At 40.7% G+C, this 26,089-nt stretch overlaps 1 protein-coding gene across 1 annotated transcript; it reads right to left on the bottom strand.

Moving 5' to 3' along the window:
* Positions 1-4: 4 nt before the first annotated feature.
* Positions 5-26,089, bottom strand: nup160 (nucleoporin 160). The gene is made up of 33 exons (XM_061924980.2): positions 25,949-26,089; positions 24,353-24,461; positions 24,065-24,275; positions 18,585-18,807; positions 18,320-18,510; positions 17,983-18,219; positions 13,353-13,450; positions 13,119-13,203; positions 11,679-11,747; positions 11,530-11,613; positions 11,278-11,448; positions 11,109-11,208; positions 10,872-11,037; positions 10,675-10,805; positions 8,821-8,981; positions 8,621-8,757; positions 8,472-8,542; positions 8,233-8,395; positions 8,080-8,149; positions 7,916-8,014; positions 7,709-7,828; positions 6,067-6,162; positions 2,698-2,792; positions 2,532-2,628; positions 2,361-2,466; positions 2,139-2,299; positions 2,011-2,071; positions 1,838-1,948; positions 1,533-1,758; positions 1,314-1,455; positions 1,113-1,238; positions 542-637; positions 5-467 (listed from the first exon to the last, which is right to left on the bottom strand). The coding sequence occupies exons 1-33, from the start codon at positions 26,037-26,039 to the stop codon at positions 384-386; spliced, it is 4,188 nt and encodes a 1,395-aa protein (XP_061780964.2). The 5' UTR covers positions 26,040-26,089; the 3' UTR covers positions 5-383.

Genomic DNA, 26,089 nt, shown 5'->3' with positions numbered 1-26,089 from the left:
TACCGTATTTGCTCACTAGGTGGCAGCAAAGTATCAATGGTCGACCTAAGACACAATGGGGAGGTTTCATTTGACCCCTGCCACCCCAAAAAAATCTGTACCAATAAATATTACCTGTTTATTTTAACCAATGTACATACTGATCATTTTATGCATATGTATTTAACGCCCACTGGTGGGTAGGGTTTTCCCATTCAGTTCAAGAGTCCCAACTCTGAAACCCTGTATTAAGATTGTGCCAAAATGTTACTAATAAACTCTTGGGAAATTGTAGTAAATTATGTAAATGCACTTTTGCATGATGACAACTTTATTTTCAATAGTAACAAAAACATTATTTACAACAAATTACTTAAATGGACAATTTTTTTCTTTAAAAAAAGTTAAATATTAGCAAGTCTCATTTCTGTCGTCTGATCCACCAGCTTGTGGTAATCACTGAGTTTGTCTCGGAGTTTGTTGTAAATCTGAAACGACAAAGTGAGTTTTAGCGGAAGGTGGTTTTTAGGCACACACACACAAACAGGAAGTTAGGACTCACAATGACGTTAGTCTGCGTCTCCTTTAGGGCGACCATCAGCTGGTCGATGGACGTGTATGGCAGCCACACGCACGGTGCAGTGGCCGACAGTGGTGCCTGTCCAATATAGCATCCAGTCAGGTGAAGTGTTCAGTGTGTATCAGCAAGTCTAATTGAATGTCTTTTTTAATGCCACTTAATACAAAATGAATGCAAATGTCTTACTGCAGATAGTTAATACATATAGTCAAAACTGTCTGTATGGATAATCTTGACTAGTTAATGTTTAAATTAATTGTTACTTTCTGGTACATTAAAATTGGCTCACAAGACTGTTTAATCTAATGTATTTTTAGTCATTCTGTCATGGTAGCAGCAGCTGCCAGTTGTAGTGGTGTCATGGCAACCGCAGAAGTTGCTTTGTTGGTCACACCAAAGAAATTTGGTGCCTGCCTTTAATCGCTGACTTACACTGCATTCATTTTTTTTAAATGCCTCTGGACATCGAATTTAATGCCTTTTAGGCCTTCATTTTTGCAAAATCTATTTATTGCCTGCAGAAACCATGTGTATGTGTGCTTCTGCGTGGTACCTTAATGCCAAAGTATTGGTGTCCCCTCCCTAGTAGAGCATCGACGTATTCTATCACCAGCTCGGCAGCAGCATCAAGCAGGTCAAAGTTCAGGTAGAGACGAAGCAGTGCCGCCGCGTCCACTTCCTGTAAAATGCATGATGGGAAATATATATATATATATAATTTTTTTTTTTTTCATTTTATTTTAGTGGCGCTTACCTTAAAAGACTTGACGAGCCAATCAGGTGGAGGCATGCCATGTGACAGCAGCTTGGTGAGGACGCAGCGGTGGTGGATGCCGTTGGCAGAGGGAAAACGTTCCAGGAAGGACGCCAGCAGGCGCCAGGCTTCGTCTACGGCGCTGGAAGGAGACAAGCGGTGGGGCGTTTAGAAGAAGAGGAGGAGGATGGCGTGGTGGCGAGTATGACATCATCAAACCTCGATTCTTTGGTGTTGACCACAGAGGACAGCTGATTGGCCGACAACCACAGCCACGCCTCGTTCTGTGACTCCTCCCCCCCGAACTGCAGCTTGATGCACCTGTAGGTCAACGCTTCAAACAACGAGGTGAGGGGCACCTTGAAGGTGTGACACAGACGTGAGGCGCACGTGAACAGGCCGCAGTCCAGCAGGAGGCGCACCAGCTCCGCGGCGGATGCTCCACCTGAGAGGCGAGGAGACAAGCGGGTGTTAGAGCGGACGCAGGCAAGGACAGGGCAGCACGGCGGGAGGGCGGGGCCTACCGGCGATGGCGGCCGACGGCGGGTGGTGCTCGGCCAACGTGAGACGACATCGGGCTAACGCATACTCCTTCTCAACATCTTTGATCTCCAAGATGTCCACCTGGCGTTTGACTGACACATGGCGATGATGTCAAAGTGAGTGACGGTTGTGTGGACGGTGGTTGCGGTCTCACCTGGCCGGGACACAAAGTCTCCATCGGAGTTGCGTTTAGGAGACGCTCCCGGACGATCTCCCTGCAGAGTGCGCGTAAATAATTAGACACGGTGGTGAAAAAACAGTGAGGACCGTGCACGTGCACACCTGCGGTGGCCAGGCGGGCTGCAGCATCCAGGCATACTGAGGCCGGATGAGGCGCAGGCAGTTGATGGCGGCCAGGAAACAGTTGACTTGCTTCTTGAGGCCCACCACGGACGGGACCTCGCGACCCAAACGCATCCCCAGCTCCAGCATGACCGAGCCCGCTGCAAACGTGCACACGTTTAGCCCCGGACGCACAAGACAACGAGGACGTGCGACGGACACCTTTCCGGTAGTTGTGTCTGTTGATGTGGAAGGCGTAGAGCAGCTCGTAGTAGTTGTGGCTCAGCAGGTCCAGACCTCGCGCCCGGGACTCCATGATGGACACCACCTGTTGTGGCCAGATGCATTGTTGGCCGAGTGGGCAGAGGAGGAGGTGGCGTGATGCCGCGTTACCTCGTCGTGTAGGTTGACATAGGAGAAGTGGACCAGATCGTGAAGCTGGGCTCGTTCACACAGGACCACCACCAGCTGGCGCAGACAATCCAGTTGCCTGTGAACGCAACACGCTTGCAATCACCACATTGCACTACATTGTGTGTGTGTGTGTGTGGGGGCGTACATGCTAGAGTCTGGATTCTGGATCAAAGCCTCGTAAGCGTCACTGTTGTGTCCCAGGTCCAAATGGTGTTTGAAAATCCGGGTCCACAAGGCGGCCTGCGGAGGAAACACGCAGCGATGAGAACCGCCACACAGAACCAAGTCTACTGTTCTGCTGACCCAAAGGTGAGGAGTCTAAGAAGTCTTCTGCACCCTCCCCTGACTGTAGCGATGGCCGATACGGCCTAAAATCTATAGTGCAGCGTCCTGCTATAACAGTTTATCACGCTATATTATTTTATTTGGCATATAGAATAATAATAACAATAAAATAATTCAAAGCAGGTTACAAAGGCTCCTATTTTATGAGGTAACATATTGCCTTATTTTTTACTACTGTGTGTTTACTTGCTGTTGAAACATTTGACATCTGCACTTCTGTTAAAACGTAATAATCCTTTATTCTTCTGTTTGGATACTTCACATCAGCGGTGTCAGTCGTTTTCACTGAGGGCCACATCGTCGTTATGTTTGGCCCCAGAGGGCCGCTTCTAACAGTGAATACTATTATTACACAATTTTTGAATGCATTTTATTGCTAGATTTTCTAAAATGTATAAAAAATATGGTAAATTGCAATAATTTCACCTCAAAATTTTGTGTATATTACTGTAAATGGAAAAACAGTACTGCGGTTTTTATGGTTTTTTTATGGTCTGGCTCAGTTGCCAGAATTTTACTGTAAAATTAAATTTGTTTTTTTAATTTAAATTTAAAAAACCTGCAATTTTACAGTAAAATTTTGGCATCTGAGCTGCCAGTTTTTTTTTTGTCTGTTTTTTTTTTTACCACAAATCAACAACTGTAGATTTTTCGGTGTTTTACTATAAATGCCAAAATGACACCATAGTTTATTACAGTAAAAAAAAAAAGTACTGAAAAACCACAGTAAATTTCACAATTTTACCATGAAATATATTGCTACTTTTACGTTGCACAATTTTATGAATAACTTGCTTTGAAATCATTATTTATTTATTTATATCTAAAAAAAATGGTTTGAATGTTTGATAATATATTTTTGCATAACTAGACAATATTTAAGTTAACATAATTTGCGATTACATGGAGTACTTTTTTTTTTTCTCCCAAAATTGAAAGAAAGAATACATTTAGTAAGAAAAGTTACGGTACTTTATTGATACATATTTCCAGGCTTTCGAGGGCCAAATAAAATGAAGTGGCGGGCCACATCTGGCCTGCGGGCCTTGAGTTTGACACCTGTGCTTTATATTAATTGTGGGTATCGATCCAATACCAAGTAGTTACAGGGGCAGTATTGGCATACCAATGCTGATGCTTCAAAATTTCAAGTCAATTTTTCACTACATCTATAATAAGACAACAAATACAAGATGACAATATCAATGAAATATATACCGGTACATTATTTCCTACTATTGGCTCTGATTTAAATTCTTAGTTTTTTGCCCTTACAGTCTTCAATCCAGTGACCTATTTGCTGACTTTGCAAATAAAAACGTGTTTTGAATATGTTTTGATATTAAAAAATATCGATGCACCACTGTAGTATCGACCATATACTGTTACTATACTTAACATCGTTTCTGACAATATTTGTATTGATCCGCCCACATTTGTTCACATTCAAGAACTCTCGCTTGCGATTAGCATAGCTTCTTGTATCCTCCTACAGCAGAGGCGTCCAAAGTGCAGCTCGGGGGCCATTCGCGGCCCGCAACTTTTTTTTTAACGGCCCGCGGCACATTCTTAAAATATTACAAAAAATATACATATAGAAAAGTGGAATAAAAGACCAAACAGTCGAAATATTAACAAAAACATGTTGCAATGTTGACTAATAATACAAAGCAGGCATGCAGGCTGTTTTTTTCTCTTTAAAACTGTAATTGCTTAAAAAATAAGTAATCAAAATTAATATTATTTTTTGACCTATTAGAGGCTCCAATTACTTCATATAAAAATTCTACTTAGAAATATTTTTTGGGGAAAATACTGCATATTTTGTGTGTTTGCCATAAATTTTTTTTACAAAAAAGCCCATAAAACAAACACCTGGAAATGACATGTGTCAATAAAGTACTTATTTTCTCATTAAATGTAATTACTTTTTTTCATTTTGCCAGAAATGTACTACTTGAAATTACATACCTTTTAAACTTTAATAGTATCCAATAATGCAACAAATATTACAGTATATTATACTTTCCAAACATGTTTTTGTCTAAATAAAAATACTTAACTTTACAGCAAATTACCCATCAAATGAATAAAAACGACAATACATTTTACATTGTCCTTTACAGTATATTAATGTAAATTGAAAAAAGCTACTACCGGTACTGTTTTTTGTGTTAAAATTCTGTTGACTGAACTGCCAGTTTTTGTCTGTAAAATCTTGTTTATAACGGTGTATTACTGTAAATGGAAAGACGGTACATTTGCTTTTACGGTACAAAAACTGGCATCTAAGTTGCCAGAATAAAAAAAGAACTTGTACTGTTTTTCCATTCACAATATAATGTTGTAAAAACCAATGTAAATTTAACACAATAATTCTGTCATCTGAGCTGCCAACTTTTTCTGTAAAAAAACCCCCAAAAAACAGTGGTACCGTTTTTCCATTTACCGTAAAATGTTGTAAATAATTTAAAAAACACACAATTTATACAGTAAAATGTTGTAAATGTAAAGTTTTTACTGTAAAATCGACAGTCTACTTAAAACAATTTATATCATTAGTAATGAAATCCAGAGGCAAATTCTTACATTATTCGCTGTTACACGCGGCCCTCTAATGGCAGCCATAATTGCCATGTGGCCCTCAATGAAAACCAGTTTGACATCCCTTATCTAGAGATTTAAGTGTGAACAGTAAAAGTAAATGTATGACTAATTTTTAACACTTTTATGAGTGGGGTCCTTTTGGATCCCTGAAAATTAGTGGGATTTTTTAAAACTGTCATTGCTCAAAAATAATTAATCAAAATCAACGTTATGAATTATTGACCTATTTAAGGCTCTAATTACCGTACATCACGCCAAATTATACACTTTGAAAATTTGGGGGGGAAATGTTTTACCATAAAAACAGGGTGTTCTTTAACAAAGGGCATACAACTGTTTTGTTTAATTCAAAATTAATATCAACAGATCTGAAGTTAATCTAAAGATTTAAACTTTGAAAAAAATATACAACTTATTTTTTTAAATTTTTATGACAGAGAGACACTTCCAGGAGGACGCGTTTGTTCGCTTGTCTCTGTCAAATGTGCAGACACAGCTGGAACATGTCATCAACATGCATTATGACAATATAACCATAGTACTAAAAACTCAAATTTACTACCTGACTGTTGACATCATTGACAGCTTCTGCCAACGCCAACGTCGCCAACTGGATCACCAGCTCCGGTAGACCCACGTCCTCCAGCAGACGAAGTACCTAACACACACATACACACACACATCCACAGAGCAGTCATCAGTTGCTAGCATAAGCATACCATGCATGTTGTATGAAGTCTGTAAGCACTTGAAAAGAGAAAAAAGAGAATGTAGCGCAAAGCCATTTTATTATGAAGACAGCAAGTCTGCTCTTTGTTTTTGGAGCACTTGACCACGGTGCTGTGTGCGGGGAGTTAAGATGTCAACGAAAGGACCTTCTGAGTTACAGCTGATGTCCTTTCTTCATAGTGAGCTTGCACCACGTCACCAGATACAGTTGTTTAAGTTGCATGATCTTAAGGTAGTTTGACCAGTGCAGGCGTAAGCCTTTACCAACAAAAGTCACTAACGATGGCCTATTTCCGAATCTTCACGGCCCACTAAAAGCTAACGTTAGCATAGTCAGAGCGATACTGCTGCTGCTCCTTCACGCACAAGACACCTGTGTGACGTTAGCCCCCTTATTGCAAATATCAAAACATCGCCATTTGAATTTGCTTGAATTAACGTTTTTTAAGTTATTCTAAAATTAAATTTTCTGACTAGTGACGTCATCCATTTTGTCTGGGGCTGGTTATGAATAAAAATTAGTTACTAGCATAAAAATTATAGTAGTTAAGACGAAACATTGTTACAGCACAAACCAGAAGAAATGTAACAAATGGGACACGTTTGGGGACACTTTGGCTGGTTATGAATAATAACTTGGATCAACATAAAAACTATAAAATGTTAACATAAAAACTATAACAGACAAAAAAAATGGTGCAGGACACAAGTTTGGGACACGTTAGAAAATATTTTGACAAGGTAGAGGTTGTGGTTATGAATTATAAAACATTAACATAAAAATTATAATAGTAGGGGTGCACAAAAATTGATACAAATCCAAAACAGTTCTTATTTATACCGATTCCATCCGATGGATTCATAATTTTCAAAAATCTGTTTAAAAAAAATTATATATATATATATATATATATATATATATATATATACGGTATATATATTTATATATATATATATATATATATATATACGGTATATATATAATTAATTAAGAATACATTTTTAACAACATTTTTAGGCCATCTCCAAGCAACCAGAAGAAACTTTTCTAACCTGTAACCTGTTTGAAAAAAGTTTAATAATTCATCATTATTAAACAAAATAATATACTGCCAGAATCGGTTTGAATTGAGAATCGATTCTGAATCAAAGAATCACACGAGGAATCAGTTTCCAATCGTTCGGAGCCCAAAAATTCACCCCTTACAGTTTGACAAAACACAAAATTCAGCACAAACGGATGGGACACGTTTGGAGAGATTTTGACAAGTCAGAGAATGTATTTTACAATACCGGTAACTTAAAACACAAACAACATTTTTTACAGCACAAATAAACGGCAGTGTTAATTAAATATTTGCAATAAGGGCCGCCAACTTTACACAGGTGCACAATACTACCAGGGAGCGGTTAATTGATATTATGCCTTATGAATCAATATGACAAAAAGCAGGTATCGATCCGTAGGAGAGCACCTTGTTGTAGTAGTGCAGTCGTGGCGTGCAAGTGACTTCGTCGTACCCGCCGCCCGTCAGCTTGATGAGAAACTCCTCCTTCTCCACCTCGGCGGCGGCCTCGTGGAAGCACTGCAAGGCCTGATGGAGGAAAGAAGTCGACTGAAGGTGGCCTGACGAGGTTAAAGGCTGTGAGCAGGAGGCGTGCGGAGGTCAGCTTCAACTAACCTTGTGACCTTCGCCGTTAGCCAGGTAGCACTGAGCTAGCAAGAAGCGACAGGATCCGATGTTCACCAGACACCACGGGCCAATCAGACGCACATACTCCTGAGTGAAAGGAAGTGCTTGGTTTAAGAAGAGTCATAACCGCGTGAGCGCTAGTGTGCACTCACCTGCAGCTGCGTGTACTGACAGTTAGCCATGAGGCATTCTGGGAAGTGGAAACTGGGATTAATGGGCCAGCTGGTACACAGCAGTTAAGGAAACACTGGATCCAAATATCAGGAACAGTCTCGCTGGCACATTGTCTTTACGAGTGAGGATACAGCAGCTGTGCCAGAAGCTGGACCACGTTTGAGATCATGTCGGTCCAGATGAGGACCGGGCCGCCTGCTGATGGGTCGCTGTTCTGGGAGAAGATCTGGGAAAGGATCATCTTGCGGGCGGAGGTCTGGTAGAAGAGCTCCACCAGCGTCTGAGGACTGAGCGCTAAGGAGCACAAAGCACGTGTCAGCAGCGGTTCTTCAGAACCACCGGAGACGCCCGCAAAACACGGATTTCTGACCTGTCGACTTGGAGACAAGACACGGCGAGTCGGACAGGTCCAAGGCGGTCAGGTGCTGCAGGTTAGCATCTCTGGAGTGGGAAAACGGGATGTCAAAAGGTAAACACCGGAACTTGCACAGGCGGGTCTAGGTAGGCGCGAAGACTCACAAGGTGTCGTCAGCGACAGGACAGCTTAGACTTTGACTGACGTGCTTGAGCAGGAAGTACGAGGACAGGAGGTGGGACGCACGTGGGATCACTTCCTGTTGGATCTGAAGGAGCTGGGCACCCCCGCCTGCCAGCACCTGACACACACACAGGGTTTAGTTGTTGCTTAGCGCCACTTAAAGACGTGCATGTGTACGTACGTGGTCGCCGAGGCGCAGGCAGAGCTTGAGGAGGAGGAGCAGATCGCGGCACAGGAGCGCCCGCGTCATGGTCATGTGACTGAGGGCCTGGCAGACAAGCGAGACGGCGGTGGTGCTGGCGTAGAGCTGGGACAAGCTGAGGCGCACGCTCACCGTTTGACCTGCCAGACATCCAGAATGTCAGCTATAATAATAACTAATGAGAAGTAGTATTTGTCTGCCATCTTTATCTACCAATCAATTAGGGATAGACAATATGGCTTTGACCTATTTTGTCAAAACTATTAATAATCTACCTGCTAATTTAATGTTAACAGCTGGTTACTTTCTGTTGTAACATAGTTCTATCTAAAATTCTGTTAAAATGTAATAATCACTTATTCTGATACTTTACATTATTTTTGGGTGATACTACAAATTTGGGTATCAATCCGATAGAAAGTAGTTACAGGAGCAGTATTGGCCACACCAATGCTGATACTTCAAAAATTAAAGATGAATGAACTGTTATATTTTGGATCAACATTATAATCAGACAAAAACACCTGTGTCTAGGGACTTATTTCCGGAGTTTGTAAACAACAATAATAAAAACAAAAATAAAAAATCTAATCAAATAGACCATCTACGGATACTATACTTGGTATTATTACTGTCAATACTTGTATCGATCAGCCCACTTCTGTTTACATTTGAGAGCTCTAGCTTAGCCGTTAGCATATCCTCCTAGCATATTTAGCTATTCCTCATCCTCCTAGCATATTTAGATATTCCTCATCCTCCAGTAATAATGTTACTTGTAAGAAAGTTTATTTGCTGCCATGGAGGCAAGGATTAGTGATTGAGACACGGCACTGTGGAGTGACGCTACCAAGAATGATACATTGTATTGAGGACGCGTTTGTTCGCTTGTGGCTGTTAAATTTGCAGAACAGCTAGAATGTGTCATCAATATGCATTTTTATCAGAGATGTCCGATAATGGCTTTTTTGCCGATATCCCGATATTGTCCAACTCTTAATTACCGATTCCGATATCAACCGATACCGATATATACAGTCGTGGAATTAACACATTATTATGCCTAATTTTGTTGTGATGCCCCGCTGGTTGCATTAAACATTGTAACAAGGTTTTCCAAAATAAATCAACTCAAGTTATGGAAAAAAATACCAACATGGCACTGCCATATTTTTTTTTAACATGCCTCAAAACAGCAGCTTGGAATTTGGGACATGCTCTCCCTGAGAGAGAATGAGGAGGTTGAGGTGTGGGGGTGCAGGGGGTCTATTGTATATTGTAGCGTCCCGAAGAGTTAGTGCTGCAAGGGGTTTTGGGTATTTGTTCTGTTGTGTTTATGTTGTGTTACGGTGCGGATGTTCTCCCGAAATGTGTGTCATTCTTGTTTGGTGTGGGTTCACAGTGTGGCGCATATTTGTAACAGTGTTAAAGTTGTTTATACGGCCACCCTCAGTGTGACCTGTATAGCTGTTAAACAAGTATGCCTTGCATTCACTTGTGTGTGTGAAAAGCCGTAGATATTATGTGATTGGGCCGGCACGCAAAAACAGTGCCTTTAAGGTTTATTGGCGTTCTGTACTTCTCCCTACGTCCGTGTACCACTCCGTGTAGCGGCATTTTAAAAAGTCATAAATTTTACTTTTTGAAACAGATACCGATAATTTCCGATATTACATTTTAAAGCATTTATCGGCCGATAATATCGGACTGCCGATATTATCGGGCATCTCTCATTTTTATGATATAAATATAGTATTAAAAGCTCCATCCTCGGCCGATTTACATCGCGCAACCCAACACTCACTCAATCAGCCAATCAAGTCAAAGTATTACCAGGCAGGAGTGGACTTTCTTCAAAGTCAAGATCAGTCTCCAGGTCCAGCTCCCTCAGCAGAAGCAACATGGCCGCCATGGGGTTGCGGATGTCCTGCAGTTTGTTCTGAATGTCCTCCATCACGTTTTGACTGCACACAAGATAGCAAACTCAGCTCAACACCACAACAAGTGTGTGTGTGTTTGTGCGTGCTGACTTGTCATGAGACAGCATGTTCTCCAGGATGAGCTCGGCTGTTCTCTCGGGTGACTCGGCGTGTTCTAGAGCTTTCTCCATCTCGTACGCCATGTCTGGTGACACGGCGTCGCTCAGCAGCCGCAGACAGGTTACCAGCGTCGCAACACCTCGACCCACCTCCGCATCTGGAGGACACGGCGGACACGTGAAGACTACTGTACATACACGCCCGCGCACACAAAAAGGAGGCGCGTACCTTCAGTGAGGAGTGTGTCGTCGTCGCAGAGGAAGTAGTCGTCAGAGGACAGGTAGAGGTGGTCCACAGCCAAACATGGCAGCAAGAAGGAAACAAAACCCTGAAATGACAACGTCTCCCTTGTCATCAGCGCTTGTGGGTCCCAGCTCAACACCTGGTCAGTATTTACCTTCTTCAGCAGGCACACCATGTGACTGTGTGGACTGACGCTCAGAGCAAGTGGCATGGACAGGACCTCCTGATACTGCAGGCAGCAGGCGTAGAACTTGGACCAAAATTCCACCTGGAGCTGTCGATATTCCTCCTGGGAAAACTCAAACTCTGTGACGCTGCTCTGGAGCTGAAGGAGAAAGACACAAAGTGATTATTTTTCTTGTGAGAGTCTTGAGAAAACCCAGCGCCACCATTCCACCGTCATCACCTCACTCTCCACGGCCAGCGTCACCTCTTTCTTCAGACCCTCCCACGACATGTCGGTCATGACGTCCGGGCCTCGCCGGAAGATCTGATTGAAGACAAACAACGCGACAATCACCTGGTGACCTTTTAGAAACATGTCCATTCACACACCTGTAGAGCTTTGAAGATGGCCGCCGCCGTGAAGCCAAGAGGAGAGAAGAGCACCTCCAAGTAGGTCTCCTGTCAATCATCACAACTTCATGTAAGATCTGAGCATTTTATGCAATTCAAACTAGGGATCCACCGATTATCGATGCCAATATTTAGCATTTTGACGTACATTGCATTCTCCTTTGTTTTTGTTTTTTATTTCTGCATCAATATTTTTTTACAGAACTACATCAGCAGATAACACACATATATCATTATTACATTTTTTTTTTTAAAGTACTGTAAATAGTAACCACTGCTCAAGCACCAGCCCTTTTGCCATACAAGAGAAAAGTTTTGTTTTAGCTGGAACCCATTTTTTCTTAACCCCATTTAAGAATAAAAAAATACTCTTATTGTCAATAATTCTCCCCAAATATATTTTGACGTCTGATAGGGCATTTATTGGAGTCCTTGTGAGAATTATTCTCAGATCTGCTAAGCTGCGTTCATGTGGTCACGCCTCCTCTTTCTCTCCTTCTTATGTCACCTACAGTATTTCTCCATTGCTGACCTTTTCAAAAACTTTCAATTTTTGCCGTGAAATAAAATTTTTGCCCTTCTTTCCTGGCGTCTTCCCGGTCACAATTTGTTTGTTTTCGCTACTACAGCGAGGGAGTCGCTCAACAAGCCTTCTGTCAGCAATACTTAAAAGGAACGCCACAAGTTTCATTTTCCGTTATTCAATCAAATAACACGACAGAGATGGATGGACATGAAGATAGAAAGAATATCTCTGCCAAAAATCCAAACTTAGTGTAAATTGACTAATAGGAGTCGTATTTTATAAATAAAGAAGAGCAGGCAGCAGCTCACACATTCTCATACTTTCTGTAACATCCAGGAAGAAATTATGTCAGCCAGCTTGATATAATGCCTCAACTATAATGCAAGAAGGAGCCCAGAATAATTTTTTTAAATTTAAGTGTTCACAATATTTCAGGGTTCCACAGAGGGAAATCTTACAATGTATCAAATCCAAAAACTACTATAAAATTGTATGAAGTTGAGTAGATGGCGAGTTATTGTGATGTAGATAGAGAAATCCAATGTTTACAATAAGTGTCCCAGGAGATTTCCCTTATTTTTAAATGCAAATGTTGATGCTGCTCTTAGACACATCTAATAAATATGTTTGTGAAATCCCCTGATGGTTTTAGTGCTAAATTAACCACAACATTAGCGCCCCATAAAATATTATGTTGCTACTGGTCCGACGCTTCCTAAAATTAAAAAAAAGCCTTGCCCAGCTGTTTACTAACATCTACTATTCATGTTTAAATAACTTTTACTGCAAATGAATATCGGCTCTCGGCCTCATTGACTATTAATAATCGGTATCATGAAGAAAAAAAAATTGATCTCTAAAAGAAGTGGATTGACAAGCGACAGTGGACTTACTCTGGGATCCTGGTCCACTCCAACGTGGACTTCATCTTCAGGAGGAGGCTGAACAAACACTTGATTCCACTGGCCTGCTGTGTTACTGACAGACATCAAAACACAATCGTTGGCTTTTCTCTCAAGAAACTTCATAAGAGAACAAGACTATTTAAAAAGTTATAATATAAACAATAGGAATGGAAGTTGTAGACAAGGAGGAGGTTAGTGTGGGAAGTTCTCAAGCAGACTTACTGCTCATAGTTGATGTATTTGACAATGCTGCTGTTTGAGTCGTCTAGCCACAGAGCCCAAATGTCAGTGGAGGTCAGAGTGAAGTCCACTACCGTCTCCTGTGGACATACATTGCATTGCAACTAATACATATCAGGCCAAATATCTCAAAGTGCCTCACAAACATGAGTGCAGCCTGCCCATTTCAGTAAGCACTGTATCCTAGATATGTTCCTTGGGTTATGAACCAGTTCCGTTCTGAGGCAATGATGTAAGTCGGAAAAGTAACCCCTTCCTCTCACCCTTCTAGTATTCTTTAACATTACTAATTAGGGCTGGCGGGAAAAGAAAATGATTCACATCCTAATCCACATTCGCGATGCCTGTGTAAATATGAACTGATTAAATACTTAAGAATCGCAGATGGGAACCAATGCTCTATAGGGTTGCACGATATAGACAATATACGATATAAATTCGACTGACGATAGAGCTTTTAAATAACAGAGTGGAAAAACAAGTTGACTTTATATGCTTATTTGTGTTTCATCATATCCTTTAAACCAGTGGTCCTCAACCACCGGGCCGCACAAGAAATTCAAAAATAAATAAATAAATAATAATTTATTTTTTTTTAATTAAATCAACATAAAAAACACAAGATACACTTACAATTAGTGCACCAACCCAAAAAACCTCCCTCCCCCGCACAAAAGGGTTGTTTCTTTCTGTTATTAATATTTCTGGTTCCTACATTATATATCAATATAGATCAATACAGTCAGCAGGGATACAGTCCGTAAGCACACATGATTGTATTTTTTTATGACAAAAAATTTTTTTTTAAATACCATACCGGTCCGTGGGACACATTTTCAAGCGTTGACCGGTCCGCAGATACAAAAAGATTGGGGACCGCTGCTTTAAACCATATCCAACTGTATTTACAATCCGCAAAGTATGTGAAAACACTGTTTGAACATCACAAAATGCCACAAATTCAGTCAGCTTCTAAAACGTATTGCTCATCCTCTTTTGAGTTCGGGCTCAAAAATATTAGGTCGTGGATCATAATTATTCCAAAAGTAAAATGCTAATGCTTGATTAGCATTGCTGTTGATGGGTAAGGGATCTTTGGCTCCAAGCGTGACGTCATGCAATCACGTGATTGGCTTCCTCCTTATCTCTCAAAATGGCTAGGGCAGGGGTCGGAAACCTTTATCACTCAAAGAGCCATTTTGACCCGTTTCACAAAATAAAGAAAACAATGGGAGCCACAAAACTCTTTTGAAATTTAAAATGAAATAACACTGCATACAAAGTTTTTTTTTCTTTGTGCTATGTATAAACCAGGGGTCTCAGACACGCGGCCCGCACCTTAATATGAAAATGTAATGTTAGTGCGGCCCGCGAGTTATATATGAATGCCGCTTGACAGCATCACACTTGCCAACCCTCCCAATTTTTCCGGGAGACTCCCGAATTTCAGAGCAACTATTCTCTCGAAAGTCTGCTGATTTTCACCCTAACAACAATAATAAGGGCGTTCTATGATGGCATTGCCTTTAGCGCCCTCTACAACCTGTGCAAACAGCTTGCAAGCCCAGTCACGTGTTGTATGCGGCTTCTGCAGACACACAAGTGACTGCAAGGCATACTTGTTCAACAGCCATACAGGTCACACTGAGGGTGCCCGTTTAAACAACTTTAACACTCTTACTAATATGCGCCACACTGTGAACCCACACCAAACAAGAATGACAAATACATTTCGGGAGAACATCCGCACCGTAACACAACATAAACACAACAGAACAAATACCCAGAATCCCATGCATCCCTAACTCTTCCGGGCTACATTATACCACCTCCTCTCTACAAGAAGCAAATGCGCCAACAGCGTTTGATCCAATGTCGTCTCACGGCGATTAAAGGTAAAATTGTCTTGTCCGGAAAACGACTTGCCATGGCTTTGGATTTGAGATTTCCATAAGGTCCCCCTTTCTTTGTGCAGTTATGCTATTTTCGAGCTTGTGACTCAGACATTACACATTTACCCAAGCTACAGAAAGGGCCGAAGGTCAAAAACGTTAATCGCGCGTAAAAAAAAAAAAAGGATCGCCCTTAAAGGAACTTATAATTAACGCGTTATCGTGTTAACTTTGACAGCCCTACTATTATTACTTGCACTGTAGGAGCATTTTATAATTTTTCCCTTACATGCTAACTTTTTGCGTATAACCTTAATGCAGGAGCCAAAACAGAAGCTTTTGTAACCTGTCTTGAAACAATGTAATTAATAATTCTTAAACTAAACAGTATACTGCTAGTGTCGAATCGATTTTGATTCGAATCCTCACTCCTAGAATCAGAATCAGATTGAATTGTGAAAATCACATCCGTATTACTAATAATTAAAGCACCTGGCAACAAATGCAAGGCTAATATTGCTCTCTGAGCTTTTTATAACATACATTTTCACTTCCATGGCCCTTACTTTTTTCTTTGCCGCACTGCCGCCCGCCCTGGAGACATAATGAAGTGTCAAAATGTCACTGAAAAAATGGTGTGTTCTTCCTTACTATAGCATTCTAACTTAAAGTGCATAAGCCGTGTGGCGCACACAGGCTGCGGTATACTTCCTCGCGCAGTATGTAACTATTTCCGGATTGCCTGTTAACGGACTCAACACACAGCCATCGTCTTGTCCGGCCGCCAGGCGAAACTTGTTACTCACGTAGCTTTTGGTGGAAACGCAAGGGTGTATTTTAAAACACAAGAGGTAAATAGGAAAGTTCCTGAAAAAGTTAATGCAGTGGAAAAGGAGTATCTCAACAGTAGCACTATCGCACCGCCAGACCGTGACTCTACAACCACCATGCTTGACTCCCTTGTGTTGCCAGCTATTTAGACAAAAGTGGTTGTGTTTTGACTCATTTTCAGTGGATACTAGTAAATGTATATTGCTATACAAGCTGTACATTGACTACTCTAAAGCATATCCACACTTGCTGAAGTGTTAGAAATGCAGCTGAAGTGGCAGCCGGTTGCATTAGCTCACTGCTCTTAATTTCCTTTGTCTTTTGTATTTGCCCTCTTGTTCCCATGCGTTTACATTATTTTTTGTGGACTTTAAATCTGCACTGCAACCGCATGATTTCCCCTTTGTTGGATAACTTCTATCCTATCCTAATAAATGATTACGTTAGAGATCGACCGCTTATTGGCGTCGATATTTGGTATTTTGACATACATTGATACTAACTTATTTTTGATTGGTGTGGGGTTTTTTTTTTGGGGGGGGGGGGGGGGGGGTTTACAACTACATCAGCAGATACAAGAGATACACATGATACCAGTATTTACTTTTTTTTTTTTAAATGTGAAGTACATAACTACTGCTAAATTCATAAACTGCTAAAATTGAGTACATGGCAAAGTATTGTGATGCAGAGAAATCCCATATTTCTAAATAATTATTTCGAAATACAAATGTCAATGCCACTCTTAGACACACATTATAAAAATTTGTGTGAAATCCCGTGAGGGTTTTTCGTGCCAAAATTAAGCACATTAGTGCCGCATAAAATATTATGTCGCTACTGGTCCGACGTTTCCTAAAACATTATGTTAAAAAAACTATTCAAATCCTTGTTTAGCTGTTTACTGGCATAGACTAATCATGTTAAAATAAATTTGAATTCAAATGAATATCTGCTCCAAATATCGGTTATCGGCCTCCTTGACTACCGTATTTTTCGGACTATAAGTCGAGATTTTTTTCATAGTTTGGCCGTGGGTGTGACGTATACTCCGGAGCGACTTATGTGTGAAATTATTAACATATTATTGTAAAATATCAAATAATATTATTTATCTCATTCGCGTGAGCGACGAAGAAAATGTCCGCAATCGTCACACACACGTCAGCAATCGTCACTCACACGCCAACCAATAAGAATTCGACGGGGGGCGGGTCATGGCAGAAGTGCATTGTGGGTTTTGGAATGCTAACTGCTATATGCTATACACTACTGCCGGAGCTATTAAAATAGATCACAGCAACATTAGCGGTAACTTATAAAAACTGAGAAGTACTGAACTAAAATGGCACCGAAAAGGAAATCATATACTGCAGATTACAAGCTGGACGTAGTGAAATATGCACCAGAAAACAGCGATCGAGCAGCAGAAAGAATGGACGCCAGCGGCGCATACCAGGAGCGACACCGTGGAGAAGATTGTTTGGTAAACGTTTAGCATGTTCTATATGTTATAGTTATTTGAATGACTCTTGCCATGATGTGTTGCGTTAACATACCAGGCACGTTCTCAGTTGGTTATTTATGCCTCATATAACGTACACTTATTCAGCCTGTTGTTCACTATTCTTTATTTATTTTAAATTGCCTTTCTAATGTCTATTCTTGGTGCTGGATTTTATCAAATAAATTTCCCCCAAAAATGCGACTTATACTCCAGTGCGACGTATATATGTTTTTTTCTTCTTTATTGTGCATTTTTGGCCGGTGCGACGTATACTCCGGAGCGACTTATAGTCCGAAAAATACGGTACTAATAATCTGCATCGGCTTTTTAAAAAAAAACTAAAAAAAAAGATATCGGTCAATCTCTAGTTTTCGTGGCTCACCTGAGTGGAGAACAGCGAGGAGATGTGGTCCAGGCTGTAGCGATTGTTGTCAGTGGGGACCAGCTGCAGTACGATGAACTGTCCTCTGTGGGGCGCCGCGAGGTAGACGGCCAGGCACAGGCCGGAGGCGGCGCAAGAGGTCAGCCGCAGCCGGTGGCCCAAACCGGCCAGTCGTTTGACCCTTTTTGAGGCTGGCATGTAGTCCAACATATCAGCCTCCAGCAGACACGCTTGATCCTGAGCACACGCCATAAAATATTATTTGAACATTTCAGACTGAGTCCTCTGAGGGGTCCAGCATCTGGATGTGCAGACGACCCAAAATGAAGCCGCTCACCCTGAAGGACCACATGCGCAGTTTGTGATCCTGACACAGTGCCAAGATGATGGAGTCGTCTTCCAGCTCTCTCACCGCCAGACTGACCACCAAGTCGGCAGGGGTCTGGTCGCCCATGATGGCGCTGGGCATCCAGACGGACAAACGTCGCTTCATGGAACTCCTCTTTAGCTCCACCACCGTCACGCCACCTGCACCCGTAAAAACACATTGTCACACTTTGACCGTGTCGCGCGTAACCGTGTCGCGAGCAGCGCAACCTGACCCTGCGCGCCGTGTGCAGGAAGCGTGATGACCATGATGCCGCCAGCTGGTGACGCCAAAGCGTAGTTAGCGTCTCCCTGGTGTGTAAGCCAAGCTGTGGCGGCGCCCACGCTTCCAGCAGGGGTCAGGGCACTGGGGATGGCAGCGCTGTGACAAGCATCCTGCAGGTTCAGCTTGGCCACGTCAGTGAAGATAGACTGCATGTGAAGCTCCGTCACCAGCTCCTGGACAAGTTACACAACAACACTTTAGTTGGCGTCTATGTACAGGGTTCGCACACCTTTTCCATGGCCAAATTCAAGCACTTTTTAAGGACTTTCAAGATCAATTTTGGCGAAAACCAGTGTTAATCAATCCATAGCCTTGTTTGAGGTCACCAAATGCTGTCTGTAGGAAAAATATGGAAAATCTGCTAAAACCTAAACCTAACATTAAACCAGCAGTTATCATTAGCTGAATGGGGCATAGGAAATGAAGCAGTGTTTCTGTAGACTATTCGATGTCATTGGTGTTTGCAAACGTGTCTCCATTTGTGTTTTTAAAATTTCATGTTCTCAATGACATCGAACAGCACAGATTGATTCACACCATATCTGTGCTTGTAAACTGCATAATGTGATATAAATACACGCACCCTCAAGATGTAAATTTCACTCATTTATTAACAAAACTGTTCCACATTAATATAAGGATAATAAATTAAAGGAAAATATTTTGTTTGTTTCACAACACCTCAGTCACCTTCCATTAAGCATATCTAGCCTTATAACTGTGGCTCTGATAACAAATTAACAAAATGACAAAAGTTAACTTTTTTTGCTTTCACTGAGGTAGCCAAACAAGATAAGTAGACAATGAAAATAATAAAGCAAGAAATGCATACAACCAAGTGGTGTAAAAACTACAACATCATTCATATTAACTCAGCTCTAAGTTGTGAAAAAGGTTACAAATTATACATTACATGACCTTCACAGTACAAACAAGTCCAATAATGTAACCATTTTAATGCAATTAACCAAAACGGACAAGTTAAGTAGACAACCAAAATAATAGAGCAAAAAATACATCGAACCTTGTTGGATTTCCTTTTTGCATACTTTGCAGCTGGCTACACATGGATTTGGTCCACGTTTTATCCAAAGTTTGTATTTCTCATTTTCCATCCAATGTTCATTAAAACGACAACCTACCGGCATAATGGACAGTTATTTTTTTCCATTTTATAATTAGCCTATTGCGTCAGACTGCCGAGAAATATAATGAACATTTCAAAGCACTTCACCCAAAATTCTAGCATTTTTCAAACCTTAAAAACACAACATTAAAATCCAAGCATTTTCAAGGTTTTTAAGCACCCGTACGAACCCTGTATGTAGACCTAATCGAGTCCTCTAGAAAAGGGGTGTCCAAACTTTTTCCAGCAAGGGCCGCATTGGGCCACCTTGATCTTAAACATTAAAGATACTAAAACCAATATATGTCAATAAATATAAGCTAAACTTAAATTATCTGAACACAACATATCTTAGCTTTATGTTATCGGTAACAAAGTATATATTCTTTGTGATTTTGCACTAAACTAAGAATTTTCAAGCATAAAAATGGCTAAATTAACTAAAAATACCAATAGTAAGTAGTAGTAAGACTATTGCTGGGTTGCAATCACTTGACCTAGAGGCACTTCCGGGTTTCATGCGAAGTCCGAGTCCTTTTAGGCTATTTACCTGCTTCAGTGCGGATTTGGGCGTATTTTGAAAGGCTTAGAAGCAAATATGTAAGCGATCATGAAAAAATATATATAAAATAGGATGGAGTGGATTTATACACTCTTATGAAAAATATTTTTTTAAAGATTTAAACTATTCATCATCACTATCGCTATGACCGCACTTCTTTTGACACTCACACAGATTTAGGGAAGAAAAGATTGGAGTAACATCATGTCTTTACATTTGGAGGGGATCACAAATTAAGCATTAATCCGTGAAAGACAATGTTGGTTTTCTTCCTGTGTCGCCAAGTAACGAGTTTGATTTACTCAAGTGCCGTTCCTCTGTGATTGTGATGCTAATGAGAAAAAAGATAGAAATTTGTTTGCAGTTGATTTCTTGCTATGAATATTAGTCTCATCTACAATTAATGTCTGCAGTTTATATAATATGAAGTTCATATTTTGTCTCATTATTTAGCTATAAATGTCCCTGTTGTTCAGCAATGTTTGCTAGCGACATCAATATTCAGTATATGCTGTTGAGCGTACAAGAGATGTATTCATCTAGTTTATTAATACTATTAAGGATATTTTACTGATGCTAACAAATAGCACCAAAGACACTATTGTCGTAATCCGTGTCGAATAAAGCACTTGGCTTTCCTGCACAACAACAACTACCGGTAATTGCTTTAAGTGTCTGTTATGAAAATTGACAATGAAAATACAGTGGATTGGACCAGCAATTACAATATTTATTACTAGGACTTAATATCACGTTAGTTTATTTGCACAACCAGGTCTTCGTAGTTATATTTAGGCATAGCAACCACAAAAGAACAGAAACCAATGCAATCTTTTGTCTTTTTTTACATTTAGTTCTGCTCTCAAACACTACCAATGTAGTGGATAATATATACATTTAATTGCATCACAGAAAGTTTCTCAAACAAATCAAATGTTCAAACAAAAACTTTACAAAGTGATCGCTGCAGACACAAGCATGGTCCGAATGTATTCCACAAGATGTTTTTAAGAGCCATTTCCTTCTATGCACTTTCGTTTTTTCTCTAACTATATTACTTTTATAAACCATTTATTTAAGAACTCTATTGAAGCCCTTTCCTATCTCTCTATTTGAACGATTGGAACACCCAAGAACAGAACAGCAATACAGCATTTCCTGCTCAAACTCTACACTCACTCTCACTTGTTTTCATGCTACGCTCAAGCTGGTGGACCGTCATGTGAATTAAGCTGCAAAAAAGAAAAACGGATGTGACGTCATATGCAACCCAGCAATGCCAAAACAATCAGTATCGTGGCCACTGATTGGCTCTGGCTCAGCCTCAGGCAGTATTATTAACATTAGCATGCTAACTTTATTAACCAATTTTGCAGCCGAACGCCTAAGACTCACAACTTGATACGAGACACATGCTGGCATTCTAGCATACCAAAATTAACATGCTACATTTTTTAGCCAAATTTGCAGCCGAACACCTCAGAGTCATAACTTCTGGCGTGTTCCATTTGTACTGGGAAGTCGGAATTTCACTGGAATGCCCTTGGAATTCAGATCTCCGACTTGAAAAGTCGGAGCATTGTCTCCAACCTCGAGTTGGCTTGAAAGATGGCTGCAAGCAATAATGTAATCCTCTATAATATCCATTGTTAGTACTTCTGATTAGTTTTTCTCGCACTAAAACAGTCATATATATGATGTATTGTCGGACGTTTATACGGTAACATTACGGTATTGTAAGCTACATGTATTTCATGTTGTACATATGTTCTGTATTAAGTTAAAGTACCACTGATAGTCACACACACTAGGTGTGGTGAAATTACCCTCTGCATTTGACCGATCTCCTTGTTCCACCCCCTGGGAGGTGAGGGGAGTAGCAGAGGTGGCCAGGCTCGGGAATCATTTTGGTGATTTAACCCCCAATTCCAAGCCTTGATGCTGAGTGCCAAGCAGGGAGGTAATAGGTCCCATTTTTATAGTCTTTGGTATGACTCGGCTGGGGTTTGAACTCATTACCTACCGATCTCAGGTCAGACACTCTAACCACAAGGCCACTAAGCAGGCTATTGCTAGCAATAGCGTCTTTCCTCTTCATCCACCATGTGTGAAGGTTGCAGAAAGAGTGCATATTTTCTCACAAGTAGTTTATAGTCAGACAAGGCAAGCGCAAACATAACTTTCACGGATGTGTGGCCTATTGACTGCAACGCTCACAACTCGGCTGTGACGTCATTCCCAGCTGCGACTTCCCTACTTGGTAAACGGATCACACCATTGATAGATTCCAACTGTTAGCATGCTAATGTTAGCATTTACATTCGGCTTGCACATATCAGCAATGTCTCTTTCAAATTGCATAGTCTATTTTTTGGGTACCGTATTTTTCGGATTATAAGTCGCAGTTGTTTTCATAGTTTGGCCGTGGGTGCGACATATACTCCGGAGCGACTTGTGTGAAATTATTAACACATTACCGTAAAATATCAAATAATATTATTTATCTCATTCGCGTAAGAGACGAAGCAAATGTCCGCAATCGTCACACACACGTCAGCAATCGTCACACACGTCAACAAATAAGAATTCGGCGGGTGCGGGTCATGGCAGAAGTGCATTGTGGGTCATGGGATGCTAACTGCTGCTACATCCGTAGCTATTAAAATGGATTATTTCAACATTGGCGGTAACTTATAAAAACTGAGAAGGGCTGAATTAAAATGGCACTGAAAAGGAAATCATATACTGCAGATTACAAGCCGGACGTAGTGAAATATGCAGCAGAAATAGGCGATCGAGCAGCAGAAAGAAAGGAAACGGCGCATACCAGAGGCGACACCGGGGAGGAAGATTTTATCGGATTTAGCGATCGGGAGTGACAGATTGTTTGGTAAACGTATAGCATGTTCTATATCCATCCATCCATCCATTTTCTACCGCTTAATCCCTTCAGGTCACGGGGGGTGCTGGAGCCTATCTCAGCTACAATCGAGCGGAAGGCGGGGTACACCCTGGACAAGTCGCCACCTCATCACAGGGCCAACACAGATAGACAACATTCACACTCACATTCACACACTAGGGCCAATTTAGTGTTGCCAATCAACCTATGCCCAGGTGGGAGGAAGCCGTAGTACCCGGAGGGAACATACGCAGTCACGGGGAGAACATGCAAACTCCACACAGAAAGATCCCGAGCCCGGGATTGAACCCAGGACTGCTCAGGACTTTCGTATTGTGAGGCAGGCGCACTAACCCCTCTTCCACCGTGCTGCCGCATGTTCTATATGTTATAGTTATTTGAATGACTCTTGCCATGATGTGTTGCGTTAACATACCAGGCACGTTCTCAGTTGGTTATTTATGCGTCATATAACGTACACTTATTCAGCCTGTTGTTCACTATTCTTTATTTATTTTAAATTGCCTTTCAAATGTCTATTCTTGGTGTTGGATTTTATCAAATAAATTTCCCCCAAAAATGCGACTTATACTCCAGTATATAGTATATATATATGTGTATATATATGTATATATGTTTTTTTCCTTCTTTATTGTGCATTTTCGGCCGGTGCGACGTATACTCCGGAGCGACTTATAGTCCGAAAAATACGGTATTTTTTTTTTATGTCCTCGGAATGTGTCGCGGGTCAATCAAAAGCAAGCAGCGTTAAGCAAATGGCGCCCGGGCCGCACTTTATACATCCCTATTCTCGGTGTGCACGTGCGGGGTGTTACTTACACTGCGATACATGCGCTTCGGATGGGGCAGCACCATTCGGTGAACACTCCGATTGGTGGCAATAAGGACAACGACATTGTTGGGGGTCTCTAGGATGCTCACACCTCCCGGCACCACATTGCAGTGAATGAAGCGCAGCCTGATGGCGCTGTTGAGCAGGTTAGTGTCCAGAGACTGCTCCACGAGCTGCAATGTGTCTCCTGAAGTGGACCTGCAATGAAAGTCCAAACAAGCCTGTTCTTCAAGAAAGCAGGAAGACTGCTGACTTTAAGTAGCAGGAGTACTCACCAAGAAATAAATCTGTTGCTGGTGATTGAATGCGCTTTCCCGCCGTCGTCATAGTGAAAAGCTCCAGCTGTGTCTGGAAACTTGAGAGCTCCAGGTGCAGGTGTTGACACTGCACATTAAACACAAATGTAAATGGGATCAATACTGGGACCAAGATTGTTTAATCTTTATATAAACGACATTTGTAAAGTTACAAAGGACTTAAAGTTAGTTTTATTTGCAGACGACACAACTGCTTTCTGTTCAGGAGAGAACACACAGAAGATAATACAAATAACAGAAGAAATGAACAAATTAAAAAGATGGTTTGACAAAAACAAACTATCTTTGAATCTCAGTAAAACTAAAATAATGCTTTTTGGTAACAGTAGAAAAGAGCATCATACACGAATGCAAATAGACGGAGTAGACATCGAAAGGGTAAAAGAAACCAGATTTTTGGGAGTATTAATAGATGATCAAATGAACTGGAAATCTCATATACAAAACATACAACATAAGGTGGCAAAAACATTTCAATAATGAATAAAGCAAAATACGTCCTGGGCCAAAAATCACTTCATATTCTCTACTGCTCGCTAGTATTACCATATCTGAGTTATTGTGCAGAAATATGGGGAAATAACTACAAATGTGCGCTACATTCGCTAACCGTGTTACAAAAAAAATTAAGTTAGAATAATACATAATATTTGATATAGAGAACATAAAAACCCTTTATTTATTGAGTCAAAAATATTAAAGTTCGGTGATTTGGTAAAATTGCAAACAGCTAAAATGATGTACAAAGCAAACTATAACCTGCTACCTAATAATGTACAACAATTCTTCTCAACTAAAGAGGAGAAATATAATCTTAGAGGAAAAATTAATTTAAAACATTTATATGCACGTACAACACTTAGAACTTTTAGCATATCAGTATGTGGAATTAAATTATGGAATGGATTAAGTAAAGAAGTTAAAAATTGTACTCATATGATCCAGTTCAAAATAATAGTGCTTACAAAGTACAAAGAAGAAGAATTATGAGAAATATTTCAAACCTTATTGGAAATAAGATATTCTTCATCTCAGTATGTTAATAATGACTGAATTAATTAATATTACAAAACTGTTGTGTATACTAATTCATAGATGTTATTTTATTATATAAAAAGGTCAGTAAATTATTCTATATATTTGTAAACGCTCTGAAGTGGGAAAGGGGTAGGATTAAATAAGCGTTGCTTCTTCCTACTCCTTTTCGGGCATGATGTAAAATGAAATGATATGAAATTGTGTGATGTATTGTGCTTTAAGTGTGTTCATGTTCGAAATTAACTAAAGAACGAAAGAAAGAAAGAAAAAATTAATTCCATACACCTTGACGACTCTTTTTAACTTCCAAGTTCAATGCCGGCATAGTGATGCTCTCACAAACCACAAGTACGCACCGAGACCAAAACATTCAGTATAGAAAAGTCACGTACTTGACGTCAGTTAGCATTCGAGCGCTACACGCTCCTGTTAGCATGGCATGAGAAAGCGCTACAATACGCTCAAAAGCTTGAACAGTTCGGACAATACGACACTCCCCCCCAGGTGAAAGTTTACCAGATTTGAGGTGGACTTCTCTAAACCTCTGAACGGGTTCCCTCTCAAATCCACAGATTTCAATGAAGCTTCTTTCCAGCGCCGCCGCCATGTTTGCCTCATGGAAATATGACGTCAAAGCGAAGGCGCGCGCCGGCCTTT

Source organism: Nerophis lumbriciformis, linkage group LG29, assembly GCF_033978685.3.
Source record: "Nerophis lumbriciformis linkage group LG29, RoL_Nlum_v2.1, whole genome shotgun sequence".
NCBI classification, from domain to species: Eukaryota; Metazoa; Chordata; class Actinopteri; order Syngnathiformes; family Syngnathidae; genus Nerophis; species Nerophis lumbriciformis.
Note: the sequence above shows the minus strand (reverse complement) of the source record. Positions and strands in the feature narration are given on the sequence as shown.

What these genes read in the sequence shown, in the direction of transcription:
- nup160 (XM_061924980.2), bottom strand. Translation starts at nt 26,039, where the DNA reads ATGGCGGCGGCGCTGGAAAGAAGCTTCATTGAAATCTGTGGATTTGAG. An exon ending in GAGTGGACCAGGATCCCAGA is followed by an intron (nt 11,748 to 13,118) that starts GTAAGTCCACTG and finishes GATGATTGACAG; the next exon opens with GAGACCTACTTGGAGGTGCT. An exon ending in AGACTTTGTGTCCCGGCCAG is followed by an intron (nt 1,949 to 2,010) that starts GTGAGACCGCAA and finishes GCCATGTGTCAG; the next exon opens with TCAAACGCCAGGTGGACATC.